The 14,891-nt window shown below is 35.3% G+C and overlaps 1 protein-coding gene across 1 annotated transcript in view; it reads right to left on the reverse strand.

Moving 5' to 3' along the window:
* Window positions 1-2,066: 2,066 nt before the first annotated feature.
* Window positions 2,067-14,891, reverse strand: part of LOC149786077 (cleavage stimulation factor subunit 2-like) — a 41,424-nt gene continuing 28,599 nt past the window's right edge. Inside the window, exons 8-11 of the mRNA XM_089976369.1 lie at window positions 10,945-11,058; window positions 9,811-10,049; window positions 5,656-5,730; window positions 2,067-3,145 (exon numbers count right to left, since the gene is read on the reverse strand). Coding sequence (XP_089832495.1) covers window positions 3,032-3,145; window positions 5,656-5,730; window positions 9,811-10,049; window positions 10,945-11,058 — 542 coding nt within the window. The 3' untranslated portion in view covers window positions 2,067-3,031. The remainder of the gene's footprint in view (window positions 3,146-5,655; window positions 5,731-9,810; window positions 10,050-10,944; window positions 11,059-14,891) is intronic.

Genomic DNA, 14,891 nt, shown 5'->3' on the forward strand with positions numbered 1-14,891 from the left:
ATTTAATTTATTAATGTTTTCTATCGTTGCCAAAAGCTTCAGCTAAACAGGGGCAACAAGGTAAAACAAACACGAAGAGCTGGAAGCTCTCTCTTTCTCTCGTATATTGGGCCATATTTGATTTTGATCACGAGGTGCAAGAAGAAAAATGCAATGGAATACATATGCATCTCTCTTCCACCAAAACTGTGGAGAAAACATTTAAGCATTAATGATGCAATTTCCCTATTGCTGGTAATCTGAAATAGCATACAGTGATACCTTTAATATATATGAAACTGGAAGTTATTATAGTTTAATTCCACACAGATTGCAAATTTTTATCCAATCTGTAACTCAATAAATTTTGAGGTCAGCATCATTATATGTAGCTAAAAGTACATAGTACATTTCAAATACTTCATGTGAAACAAATCAGATACTTCTAATTACATTTAATGATCCAAACTGGAAAGGTTACTGAGTTACTGATAGGATAAAATTCATGATGCTGTGTGGAATGAAGTGAATAAGATGAAGCTGAGATGTCTAGCCTTGTCTTAGCACCATCTTATATATGGATGAAGGAAGGAAAATTTACCAAACTTGCTCATTCATCTTATATTCTGCCTCAAATGGAAAGCTCAGCCAATCACAAGAACGATTACCTCATTAATATGCACAAATCTCACTCGTAATAAAACTCATTTAACAACTCGATAATATGTGCCTGTTTACCAAGTCTGATCAAGAACAGTCAGAGTTAAGATCACCTCACTAATATTCATGGATCTCACACATAATGGATTGTGTCTGAGATCTTGATCATATAATCTTATACATCAAGCAAGATAAAAACTGGACGAGAAATATGGTCTCCAAAGTGCAACAATCTTAGTCAGTCTGATGCAAGATCACCTCATTAATATGCATTTGTCTCATTTTACAACTCATCCAAGATAATATAATCTTATGTTCCAAGTTTAACCAATAGCAGATCAGAAATATGGCTTTTAGAGTGGTAACTATTGTTTATGGACAATGGTGAAAAAACCATAAGCTCCATTAATCTTAAAGATGATGTAAGCTAAAAGAGGCCCATGTGATACTGAGATGGCCGTATTGTACATCTGCCTAATCACCAAATGCAGAAGACAGTAATCTCCAACACTGTTGATTACAGTTATGAAAACTATTTCACTATTTTGGGGGTATCTTCATCCAATTTGACGGCACACAATCATCATTTGCCCAATACTTCAACTCAGTATCAGAATGCTTAAAGTCGAATTAGGTCAAATTCTGTTAAGTAGTTTTTAAAAATAAAAAAAGTTATTAAATAATGTTTTTCTAGTTTTAGTTATTGTGGTCATATTTTGGTGGTTGATCAGCAACATCTTTATATCTGAAAGGTCTTAAGGATTCTGTCAAATTTGGTCAAATTTTGTTAAGTGATTTTTGAGAAATTAAGAAAGGTTTCTATTTTTAGTAACATCAGGCATATTTGACATCATTTGTAAAAATATGCCTCATGATATGATGCTTTCTGTCAAATCAGGTCAGATTTTGTCAAATGGTCTTGTACAAGTCCTTTTTTTGTTTATAGTAACAGTCATCATATTTGATGGTGGATGAACATAAACTGTACAGATCTGAAAGCCAGGATGCTTTGTCAAATTTAGTCAAATTCTGTTGAGCAGTGTTTGAAAAACCATTTCAAATGTTCTTCTATTTTTAGTAACAGGGTCTTATTTGGAAAATTCAGCAGATCAGGAATCATTTGTACAAATTTGAAAGGCCTTTATGTCAGGGTGCTTTCTGTCGAATTTGGTCCAATTCTGTTGAGAAGATTTTGAGGAGAATTCATTTAAAGTTTCTTTCAAGTTTTAGTATTGGTGGCTATGTTTACTAGCAGATTTGGAATTATTTGTACAAAGCTGAAAGGCCTTCATGCCAGAATGCTGTCTACCACATTTGGCTAAAACTGGCATAGTGGGTTTTGAGAAGTTGAAAATGCTGATGGATGGAGGCTGGGCAATACCATAAGCTCACTTGGCTATGTGAGTTAAAAATCAGAACAAGATTACTTAAAAAGTAACATTTATTTTTTTCTGTATGGTTGTATGAATGACATAACTGACTGATTTCTAATGAACACATTTCAAAATAACATGACTGATGTGATGATTTTCACAAAGTTCTTATAACTCTGCACTAAATTATTGTATTCCGACCAATAACATGACTGCTATTCATTGATACAGCTATATACAGTGTCTCAATGTTACCAACTCTTCCAAAAAATTGAAGGTGATCATGAACATAAAATTTAAACTAGTTTTAAAAAGCCAAATGAGGTACAAAACTCAGGTTTTAATCCATACACAACTCTTCTTTAGGATTCTAGTGCAAGTGATGTCATGAGAATATAACAAAATATTAAAAGTAATGCATCTGATTAGGACTTTTTTTAATGCATTTTGGTAAATAGGAGAACGAGACATAAAATTAAGAAAAAAGTTTGCAAACCAACAACTGGGAATAACCCAAGTTTAAATCATTTCTATGATGGAAAGAAAATGATTATGAAACGTATGCAATTTGTGATGAAAAAACCATATTGTAGTTAGTTATATTATGCATCTGATTAGGGAGTCATGTTAAATAATGGCAGGGTTACTTGTTTGCTAACAAAAAAAAATCTCTGTTTTCAATATTCAAGGAATAACAGGTACAACAGATCTCCATTATATTATAAGACAGTACCTGAGAGGGGGATGGGTCATGTTTTATAAGTACCTTTTGGATTGATTAGGTTCATGATTCTTTTAAAACAGTACAATTAGACCAAACCAGAAGGTAGTTGAAAGATACAAACTCGTTTAAAAAAAATAAAACCTATCTATCTGAAGAGACAGAGATGTGGTAATGAAAAACTCAATCAGGCAATATGCTCTTTCAATCAGCACTGTCCAGATGACTCCACAAACACATTAATGACAAATTACATGATAAATGTACATGTAATGATGATAATAATGTGTGATGCCAATTATTGACTTTTTGAGATCTGCTCTTTCAAGATGAGAATACTCTGTCTCTGTTCTGGTGGCAACATGGCAATCTGCTGGTCTGTCAGCTGTAACACTTGCATAATCAGAGCAGCCTGAAGTAGATAAAGAGGCAATCTTGATTAAAGTAATGTACTGTACAAAATGGATAATAAGTAAATATGTTCATTTTTTTTAAAACATTATATACCAACCCCATGTTACTAACAGGGCATAGTTGACTCTTGAGATTAATGACCAACAGGTATCAATGACTTTGGAATTGATCTATGTATGTAACTCTGAACAGAACTTACTTACTGTGCAGAAACAATTAAATTTCTAATTACACTTACCACAACTACCCTAGAATCTATAATTTTCATTATTACCCTAAGTGCAAAGCATCCACAAAGTTCAGTAAGAAAACTTACTAAAGACTGTGTTTCTGCTCCAATGGTGCAAATTTCTTTAATGACTAAGTCAAATATGAAAGACACACACATATGTCATAGTGTCAATAATCAGCTCAAATTTTGCATCTGCACCTGCCATGTTCCTGGTTGAGAATTTGGCCCTTTACCTGTCATGTGCATTATGCAGACAATTGTTTCACTTACAGAGTCTGGTGGTTTAGTTAGACTGGTTACACTGGCTTATGCCTGCAAATTTGTAATTAACATGGCAATATATGGAAACCTTACAAACACAACACATGAAAACAGACACCATTATGAGGTGATTCATGATTTTGTTGACGACTTCATGGACAATGGACCAAAATTAATAAAAAAGGAGTACCATCAAACTGAAATTGTCTTAAGAGGATTCCTCTTTTCAGCCATTCCACCGCTAGAAACAAATAAGATTCACTGTTGCAATGAAATCTGATTTGTAATCAAGTTTGCAGTCCACACATTATGGCTTGCTATGATCATGATAAGAATCTTGTCCAAGCTGAAGTCAAAATTTGTTGCTGTTGTTGTTGTTGTGGGGTTTAACGCCATTTTTCAGCACATGATAGGCTATTCATAGCGGCCAGTATTAATGGTGGAGGAAGAACCCAGGAAAACACCAGAAAGAACCACCGACCCACGAGAAGCTACTGGCAAGCTTTCTCACATACCCACACTGGCTGAATCCGAGACTCAAACCGCCACAGACAGAGGTGAGATGGCAGTGATCCATAACAGAGAGCGCTTTAGACCATCAAAATTTGTAGATTTGGACATCCTATTTTTGTGCAGCAGGTCTATCTCTATTGTAAGTGTGAAATTTTAAAGAAAATCCAATTTTAAGAAAAAAATCAAAAAAAATTTGGCCCATTAAAAATATGATCTGGCCTCTTTAAAAAATATCTAGGGAGCCACTGACCTTCTATCTCTGAATCTTTCACTGAACCCTGAAAACCATTTTTCTTTGAGCCACAATGACCTTTCTCTTTGCCTACTTGACTCCAAAATCAATCAGGGATCTCCCATATCTTAAGTGAAAGCCCTCCACAAACATTTGATCAAGGTATGTGATCTAGAACTTAAATTACTGTGTGGAAGCTATTTGTTCCTCTTAGTGGCTGTAACCTGTGACCTATTAAACCCCTAAATCACCAGCCTTCTTTCTTACTCCAAGTGCAAGCCAGCCACAAAGTTTGGTCCAGGTATATGATGTAGAACTTATTGCTTTGCAAACCATTTTTTCTTTGTTTAATCACAATAACCTTGACCTTTTAACTCTAAAATGATACACTTCTTTCTTGCCCTAAGTGTAAGCTATCCCCAAAGTCTGGTATCTGAAGATCGTGGAGTACAGTAGCTGTTGTGCATCAATTAAATTGGTAACAGATGGATGGAGGAATTTCATAACACGATACTGCCTTAAGGCGGGTGTTTACTATGTAAACTTAAGTTCATACACAAGCTTATTATCCAGATTTGAAAGTACATAGCCTTGTAGAAAAGTTACAACAGCTTATTCCAGGTGTTCTGGTTGGACCAAAATGTTGAAGATGTGGTCTTGTTGCTCCAGCCCCAACATTGTTCCTGCAGAAGCAGCCACTTATCCTTATATGTTAGAAATGGGCATTTAACATGGAACCAGAATGGTGCCAAGAGAGTGTTATAATACTGCATACACAAATGTCCATGTATTCATGTATACAGCTTGATGGAGTGTTATTGAAATTATCCAGCAAAAACTGCAACTTTTAAAGCATTAATGTCTGCAATGAAATTAAACTTTTGCAAACACATTTAGGTTCATGACTGAAGTTGGGACCACTCAATTCCCTTGGGTGTGGTTACTTTTGTAACATGCAACATACCAGTATTTTTATGCTAACTAACAACCCTGAAAAATAACTGCTGTTGACAAAATAAGGTCCCATATGCCCTGAAAAGATTGCATACATCCACATATCACTAAATGTTTCCAATATAGCTGCTCAGTAAAGACAAACAGTATTTATAATAAATTCTGAAGAATCTGGTATCACATCCACATTGGTATGCTTGTCATAAACTTTACTGCAAAACTGTAACATTTTTATAATAACAAAGACATGACTGGAAAGTGACTATATCTCACCATGCATATTAAGATGAGACAAAAAGATTCAACATTTACAAACCTTTTCCTGGTCCTGAGCTGAAATTCCTGGAGACTGCTGGCCCAGACTTGCTAGACCACCTAGATTTGGTAGGCCCTAAAAAATAACAACTGTCTTGTGTCAGTAAAAAGCCTTCAAAAATTCTCAATAAAAACTCAAAAAAGTAAAATAAATATTAATCATGTTTAATTTAATTTCTATAGTAAGATTTGCACTAGGATAACTCCCTAAATTGTTGAAAATAAATTTCATAAAACAAGAATTTCATTTATCAGAGGACAACAAAGCTCACCACTGATTTGTTAAGAAAGCATTTGTTTTGGCCAACACTCAGGATAATAATTACTGAGTGATGATGAAGACAAACCAAGTCTGTTTGATGTAGGTTGCTGTTCAATTTTCACAGTTTTGCTTATTTCTCAATATGAATGTTCATACATGGCTTAATGAGTGTACAAACACAAGAAAAAAGTAACCCGAAGTTCAAACCTGTTGATGCAATCAAACCTGTCATTAGTGATCATTCGTGGGAAATGAAAAAAACTGGTCACTGCACACAGGTAACCACTGTACAGAGGTTCATGTTTTAAAACTGATCTTGAACAAATACCATGCACAGAATATTATTATTAACAAGATTGTTTTATGTGGACTGTACAATAAAGTCGTAATTACAGATACGTGTGTATGTTGTTATCTCCCAAATTTATGTTCCACACAAGATTAATGTATCCTATTCACTATAATCCATCCTATAAATGAAATTATCAATGACTTTAAAATATACACACATCTTTGTTCACAGTATAAAAAAACAATATCTACATTAATCAGTTGCTCAACTCACCAATATCAAACTATGGCCAGCTTATGTGAGAAGCCTATGACCAACAGAAATCAAAAGAAGCCATATATAACTAATTGTTGTGACTCTTGAGTGAAACTTTGCCTGCCTTTACAGACACATTTTAATTATCAAATGACACCTGACCCTATCACAAGGGATGCAACTCATATATTTTCTCCAAGGCAAACTTTTTCTTCAGAGATAGCTTTAATTCACAGGCAAATAGATGAAAGGATCTACCTATACATGTCACACTGACTTTTATTTCTGCTGCAATAACATACCTACTTTTCCCACCATCCAGCAAATGATATTGCTTCAATGCTCTTCAATGCTCTACTCTAATGATAACCACCTCCTTGCTTTCAAATTTGACATACTGACACCCTTGGGTTACACTGTTAATGTGACTGGAGTTACAAGTACATGCGAAATAAGAAATATCTGCACATTGCTTTACATGATATTCCTTGATCTAAATAATGCCTTTCTCATGAAGTAAAAATTAATTTTGATTAGACTGAATAGTCAATGTAGTTATGCACTAGTAACTGCTCAAGGCAAAGGAAAAACCATTGTTTGTTTAGGAAACACCTTGCACACTGTATAGAATCCAATATATTAATTTTTGATCTTCAGTGACCTTTTACCTTTCATTTTTTGGAGCAGTAAGCAAAATATTGCTGCCATAAAAAGAGCATTTTATCTTTGAAAATTAGGGCAGTAAATATAAATTATCTGACAGAAACCCAAATCATCAATTAAGCCCAAGTAATTAATCTTCATTTCTTGATCTTCAAGTAACGAGGGTGCTGCTATAATGCAGAATTGCTGTAAAGCTTGATTAGAACTGAGTGCAAAATAACTGACTCTTTAGAAAACAGGAGACAACCATCCCTTGGTTGATTTCTATGACTGTTTTACCCCCCACCTGCAATGGATACAGTGAAATATATGACTCTGCACTATGTTTGGTCAATGCAAGCCTAACCATTATTCTGATACTGTCTTATATGGCTAGGTGTTTAAGTGAGTAACAATTAAATTTTCACTGAAAATTCTCAAAAAAAACCCACTTGTGGCCCTGGTCTATGAATTTAACAGTAAACCTCAACTTGTTCAATAGGTAACCCTTTGTCAATCAGCACATTTTCAGGTCTAGATCATAATATTTACCAAGTTTAATGGCCATCTGTCAAAAACTGCAGGACAAGTTACCATCATACACTGTTACAAGATAAAAACAATAGTACTCTACAAAATATTGCATGAGCAAAGTGAGTTGCTGAAATGCACTTGTTCAGGTGATGAATAAAACATTTCAAGACAATACATCAAAAACTGTAGGACTAGTTGCATTAACAATATTGTGTCACACACTGCTACAAGACAAAAACTGTAGGACTAGTTGCATTAACAATATTGTGTCATACACTGCTACAAGACAAAAACTGTAGGACTAGTTGCATTAACAATATTGTGTCATACACTGCTACAAGACAAAAACTGTAGGACTAGTTGCATTAACAATATTGTGTCACACACTGCTACAAGACAAAAACTGTAGGACTAGTTGCATTAACAATATTGTGTCATACACTGCTACAAGACAAAAACTGTAGGACTAGTTGCATTAACAATATTGTGGCATACACTGTTACAAGACAAAATCTACGTAAGTGACTTGATGACATGTACATTTTTTGGTCACGACCATACCACTTAACAAGTTTAATAGCAATAACTCAAAAACTCTCGGACTAGTTGTGCTAACAAGATTTTATCATAAACAGCTACACAATAAGAAGGGCAATAACTCAATAATAGTTGTAGAAGCAAAGTTGATAAGCACATTTTCTTTTGATGACCATTACACTGACCAAGTTTTAAGGCAATCCATCCCAAACTATGACTAGTTATGTTAATGAGTGCTGGATGGAAGGGTGGGTGGATGGACGAAGATTACTATATATCCCTTCCCATAAAACAAAATCATAAATTTACAGTAAGTTAATCAACAGTATCAAAATAACATGTTCCAACAGTATCAAAATAACATGTTCTGAACAGAATCAATATGTAATAGCAGTTATTGAAATTAGAATACAAAAGCATTTGATGTCAAAAATAAGTCTTGAAGATGTAAATTCAAAAGAAGGTTGACAATTCTGCATTCTCTGTATATAGGGGCGTGGGGGGACTATTTTGCCTAAATTGCCTCTGTGATGGATCCTGTTAAGCAGTATGTTTCCAACATATACATTTGTGGAGTAAGTAAGCAATACTTTTTCTTGCCTTGCAACCAATGACTCTGTGGCTGACAGTCCTTACCTCATAAATTTACAATACCCTGAATGGTGCATTATACACCTGTTCCATGTTTAATAGTCCTCTATGCTGACATTAGTAAGGAATGCTTGACTTTGAAGAATACTAACCAATTGGTATCAATGATCTATGGTCAAGCTAAGTACTCTGGAAATCAACTTACTTTGCTGAAATAATTATCTTATAAACTCAACTTGCGATGACTATGACCTCAGAATCTACAGGCTTTCTTAGTGCCCTAAGTGCAAGCCATATACAAAATTCTGTCAAGGAACTAACTTTAGAACAAAAGAGTTAACTGGCAAAACACATTTCCTTTCTGCCACAATGACCCTAACCTTTGATCTTTCTGAACCCTAAAACCGGTCTCTTCCATACCTAAACTGCAAGGTATCCAGAAATATCTTGAATGTATATGGTCAAGAACTTAAATTTCAGTTACAGTGATCCTAACCTTTGTTATGAAACTTAAAACCTAAGAAACAATATCAGGTAATTAATGACAGCTCATGAAGACTCTCTCTGTCCTTGAATTAAACAGCAACAAATTTTGGCTAACAGTGTTGCCAAAAACTTACAGGAGTGTAAACATGTATTTAAATAAGGTTGGTTCTTCTTCAGTGCCCAAAGGTTTGTCAGTTAGCATCAGTTGGGTTGGGCTAACTCAAATTCCTGCAGCTACTGTTTCAACTTTGCAAACAAATCCAAAGTTTTCTTTTCAAAATGCCTGTGTCAAGGAAGGAGAATTTCCAAGGCAAAGGAAAGAGGATTAAGATCCTCAAACTTTTACTTGTAATTTCCTTATTTTAAAAAAAATTAAAAAAGTTCTGAAGACCCAAATTTTTAAGATAAAGATGTGTTCAATATGTTGGCAAAATTCAATAGTTTTAAAGAGATTTAAAACTAAGTTATTCAAAAAGAATTTCATATTTAGTTCAGTTTGGTGGATTTTCTCCTAATGGCTAAATAAAATGAGAAAAAATAATAATAATCAAACTTACCACCATCGAAGGCCTCTGCATAATCTGAGGGCCTGGGCCCGGGCCCATACCAGCAGGGGGACCCAAACTTGCTGGAGGTCCTAAAATTGGGGGTCCACGTGGGTCCTGCATCAACCTTGGATCCTGAAGATCTGGTCTTGGCTGATTAGGGCCTGGGCCCATGTACGGCCTTGGGCCTGGGCCCCCCATATCAGACCTCGGACCTGAGCCACCCATGAGAAGCTGACCTGGACCTGGACCTGCATTGAGTGAATAGTGTAAATATTATGTTCAGGCCTTCAAGCACCACATCTTGAAACAGAAGGGACAAGGTACAGCTATTTTACTTTAAAAAGAGAGAACACATGCCCACCTCATGTTATGAGTCCTCTATGTGGATGACTTAAATTCGTGTACAGAAATCATTTGAATCCAAAGTCAACAGGCTTCTTCCTTACCCCAAGTGTAAGCCATAAACGTTTGGTCCAGACCTGTGACTTAGAACTAAATTATTGTGCAGAAACCATTTTTCTTCTCTAAGTTACACTGACCCTGATCTTTAACCTTCTTAACACAAAATAAATAAGCTTCTTTCTTATCCTGAGTATCAGCCATCCACAGTTAAGTCCAGGTATATGATGTAGAAATGTTTATGTGCAATACCCATTTTTCTGCTTTCAGTCATTGACCTTGACCTTTGACCTTTATACCCCACTCCTTGCCTCACGTTAATCAAATATTTAGTTCCTTGACTAAAATAAATCTGGAATCATAAGGTCTAGCCTGGGCTGATAAATGTACATGAAAGGCTCGGTTCTCAAAAAATCAAAGACCACAACAGGTTCATTGTGAAGACAGACACTTGTCCACAAACACTCTACTTAATAAAATACTTTTAATGCATATACAATGGCAATATACTATAGCTTGGTCCAAAATTAAATTTAAACCAGACCTGCTCCATACAAAATGTGCAATCAGCAGAGTGAATGTGTTGTGGAAATACATAAAATCAATAAATTTACAGTCAGTGTGATTTTGTGTCAAAGTTTAATATCTATGTCACCCATGTCTTTTACCATGCATTAATGTTATGTGCTTTTTATAATCAACAGAACTAAACGGATGGATTACAAATAAAAGAGGATATCTCACCCAGTAGAGATCCCCTCTGAGGGCCTCCCATCATAGGCGGCCCCATGCCAGGCCCTGGACCCATCTGTTGTGGGGGCTGGACTCCACTAGGCATCGACATTGGCCCTGGACCTCCTGTTGCAATAAAAGGTAAGACAATTATATATTTATAGCTGCCAACCTTCCAGGATCACAATTAGTGAAAATAGGGAAAAAAAGTAGTGAATTTGGACATGAATTAGTGAAAAATACCATGACAATAACTCCACCCACTCTGACCGTCAATAATATTAATAATAATAATAATAATAATAATAATAATAATGAGGAATTTGTATAGCGCCTAATCTTTAGAAGCTCTAAGAGCTTTACAACATTAGACAACACCTGTAAGATAAAAAACATATAATGATATGATTACAAAAACAAACACCATGAAATCAGAAAACATTAAAAAACATGCTGAGAATATTTAAGGTAGGAAACATTATTGGGTCTTTAAGTTGTTCTTGCAGTCAAAATAAGTGAGTTTTGAGAGCCCTCTTGAATACTACACTATATCAAGATCGCAATATAAAACTAAAACACTACATATATGCAGAAATATATCTGCATTTCTATTTATTATGGTATTCATAAACTTCACCTGTTCTTGTGGTTATTTATCAAAACATGATACAGTGGCAGACTTGAACTTCCTCAACTGCTTGATTGTAAATTTGTTTTCTAAACAGTTCAGACTTCTTGCCTGCTGGTTGATGTTTGTGACTAAAATTGCAGAAAAATTTTCTGCAGCTAAGGAGGCGCTAAAGCCTGTCTTATATTTCCTCATTAGAGAAAATACTCTTTCACTGTCACTGTTGCTGTGAGGAATGCACAGGAGCTGCAGCACTTTTGGTTCTTCCACAGGAAAATTTGGAAATGATTTTCGAGTCTGGGAACATTTGTCAGAACAAATGGTTAGCATGGTCTCCAGCTGATAAAGGTAGATTGTGTTCAACAAGAAAACTCCTAAATAATGCTTCAGTGTTGGCAGCTTGCAGGTCTTCCACCAATGGCTTAAAATATTCCAGAGCAGAAATCTTCGAATTCTTAATTTTCCCAAATGCTAACAGGCTAAAATGCTTGCTACCAGGCCAACTGTACCAAGCAGCTGTAGGTCTACTAATATCACGACCAGCAGTAGCGGACCATTTCGGCAACTGCCAATATCATGACTAGCGCTTAACAAGAAATCGGTTATTTTATTAAAGATTTAAAATAATTGAGAATTGGAGAATTTTTGGCTTGCGGCATGAATCCATGAATCGCTGAAAAAGTCGTGAAATTCACGCCAAATTCGTGAGGGTTGGCAGCTATGTATATTAATTACACATAGTTCTTATGTACACATAGTTCTTATGCAATAGTAATATATGTTGTTTGTAAGATACATTTAAATTTGATATATGTGTGTTAGAATTGACAAGTTAGAATAAGAATAACCGTGATAAAGACATTTTCCATCATAATTTCCTTATTGCACCTCATAATCAAATACAACTTATGACCCATTATGAGAGAGAGAGAGAGAGAGAGAGATTGTATGGTAATCTGTATTGTATTGTTCACTTACTTGATGTCTGTTATCTTATGAGTGTACAAAAGTGCAGTACCATATTCCATTATCAAATAGCAATCAATTCCTTCTAGTTTTAGTTAACATTTCCATAGTCCAATAATTATATCGCTTTGTAGTGGTATTGACTCGCTAATTAAATATGCTACAGCTTTAGTCAGGTTTTCTTAATCTAACACCTGTTCGAGGTCAAGATTCGGCAGACCTGATCAGATTAGTGAGGCTACCAATAGGGAAATGGGGATACCCATAGGTATTATGAATATGATACCATATCATGAAAGGAAATGCCTGGTGGTTACTTGTGTAAATTTCTCGGCCAGTGACATCTTTTGAACTTGCTGATAGGACTGACAGCAATTACAGTAACATATAGCATGAGCAAAGATCAAAAACAAATTGCCATCTAAGTACTGGAAGAGTACAAATACTTTAAAAAATCTTATTTGTTGGATATGGAGAGGTTGTTATATTTGCCAAAAAAAATTAGACTGCATGCAAAATGGTCATTCTTTGGATTTAAACTAAATGGAGTCTATATGGATATAACTATTGTGAATATTTAAACCCTGAATGAATATGGTATGTATTTTCATAGTTGATATTTACTATTTAATTTATTAATGTTTTCTCTCTTTGATTAAAGCATTAGCTAAACATGGACAATAAGGTACAAAAATACATGAAGAGCTGGAATATCTCTCTCTCTCTCAAATATTTCAGGCTGTATTTTAATCTGAGCATGAGGTGCAAGAAGAAAAATGCGATGGAATACATATGAATCTCTCCATGTATCTCTCTTCCCCCACAAATGTGGAGAAAACATCTTAGCATTAATGATGCAATTTCCCTATTGCTGGTAATCTGAAATAGCATACAGTGATACTTTTAATATTTATGAAACTGGAAGTTATTAAAGTTTAATTCCACAATGCATTGTGAATTTTATCCTATCTGTAACTCAATAAATTTTCCAGTCAGTGTAATTATATGTAGCTAAAAGTACACAATGCATTTAAAATATTTTGTGTTAAACAAATAAGGTACTTTAAGTTACATTTAATAATCCAGACCGTAAAGGTTACAGTGTTTTACAGATAGGATAAAGTTAGCAATGGTGTGTGAAACAAAGTGAAAATGATGAAGCTGAGGTGTTGATCTGGTCTTGTCTTATACTTAGCATAGACTCGTATATGGATGAAGGATGGAAAATTGACCAAATTTGCTCTTTCGACTTATACTCTGCATCGACTTATAGGCCGGCAAATGATGTAATTGCTAGGTGTCATGTGTAAGAAAAATCAATCATGGGTGTTTAGATCTATACTAATCACTGGATTCACATGTAAGGAAGGTTAATGGTTGATATTTAGCCTCTAAAGTAATCACTAGGTATCACATGTAAGGAAAGTTAATGGTGATGTTTAGCCTCTACATTACTCACTAGGTTTCACATCTAAGGGGGGGGGGGGTTTTGGGGTTTAATGGTGGATGTTTAACCTCTACACTACTCACTAGGTGTCACATGTAAAGAAGGTTAATGGTGGATGTTTAGCCTCTACATTACTCACTAGGTGTCACATGTAAGGAAGGGTTAATGGTGGATGTTTAGCCTCTACATTACTCACTAGGTGTCACATGTAAGGAAGGGATAATGGTGATGTTTAGCCTCTACATTACTCACTAGGTGTCACATGTAATGAAGGTTAATGGTGGATGTTTAGCCTCTACATTACTCACTAGGTGTCACATGTAAGGAAGGGTTAATGGTGGATGTTTAGCCTCGACATTACTCACTAGGTGTCACATGAAGGAAGGGTTAATGGTGATGTTTAGCCTCTACATTACTCACTAGGTATCACATGAAGGAAGGGTTAATGGTGATGTTTAGCCTCTACATTACTCATTAGGTGTCACATGTAAGGAAGGGTTAATGGTGGATGTTTAGCCTCAACATTACTCACTAGGTGTCACATGAAGGAAGGGTTAATGATGATGTTTAGCCTCTACATTACTCATTAGGTGTCACATGTAAGGAAGGGTTAATGGTGGATGTTTAGCCTCGACACTACTCACTAGGTGTCACATGCAAGGAAGGGTTAACGGTGAGTTTTAGCCTCTACATTACTGACTAGGTTTCACATGTAAGGAAGTACATTACTCACTAGGTGTCACATGTAAGAAAGGGATAATGGTGATGTTTAGCCTCTACACTATTCACTACGTTTCACATGTAAGGAAGTACATTGCTCACTAGGTTTCACATGTAAGGAAGGGTTAATGGTGATGTTTAGCCTCTACACTATTCACTAGATTTCACATGTAAGGAAGTACACTACTCTCTAGGTTT

Source organism: Sinohyriopsis cumingii, chromosome 12 (assembly GCF_028554795.1).
Source record: "Sinohyriopsis cumingii isolate HCF-2022 chromosome 12, ASM2855479v2, whole genome shotgun sequence".
In the NCBI taxonomy this organism is placed as follows: domain Eukaryota; kingdom Metazoa; phylum Mollusca; class Bivalvia; order Unionida; family Unionidae; genus Sinohyriopsis; species Sinohyriopsis cumingii.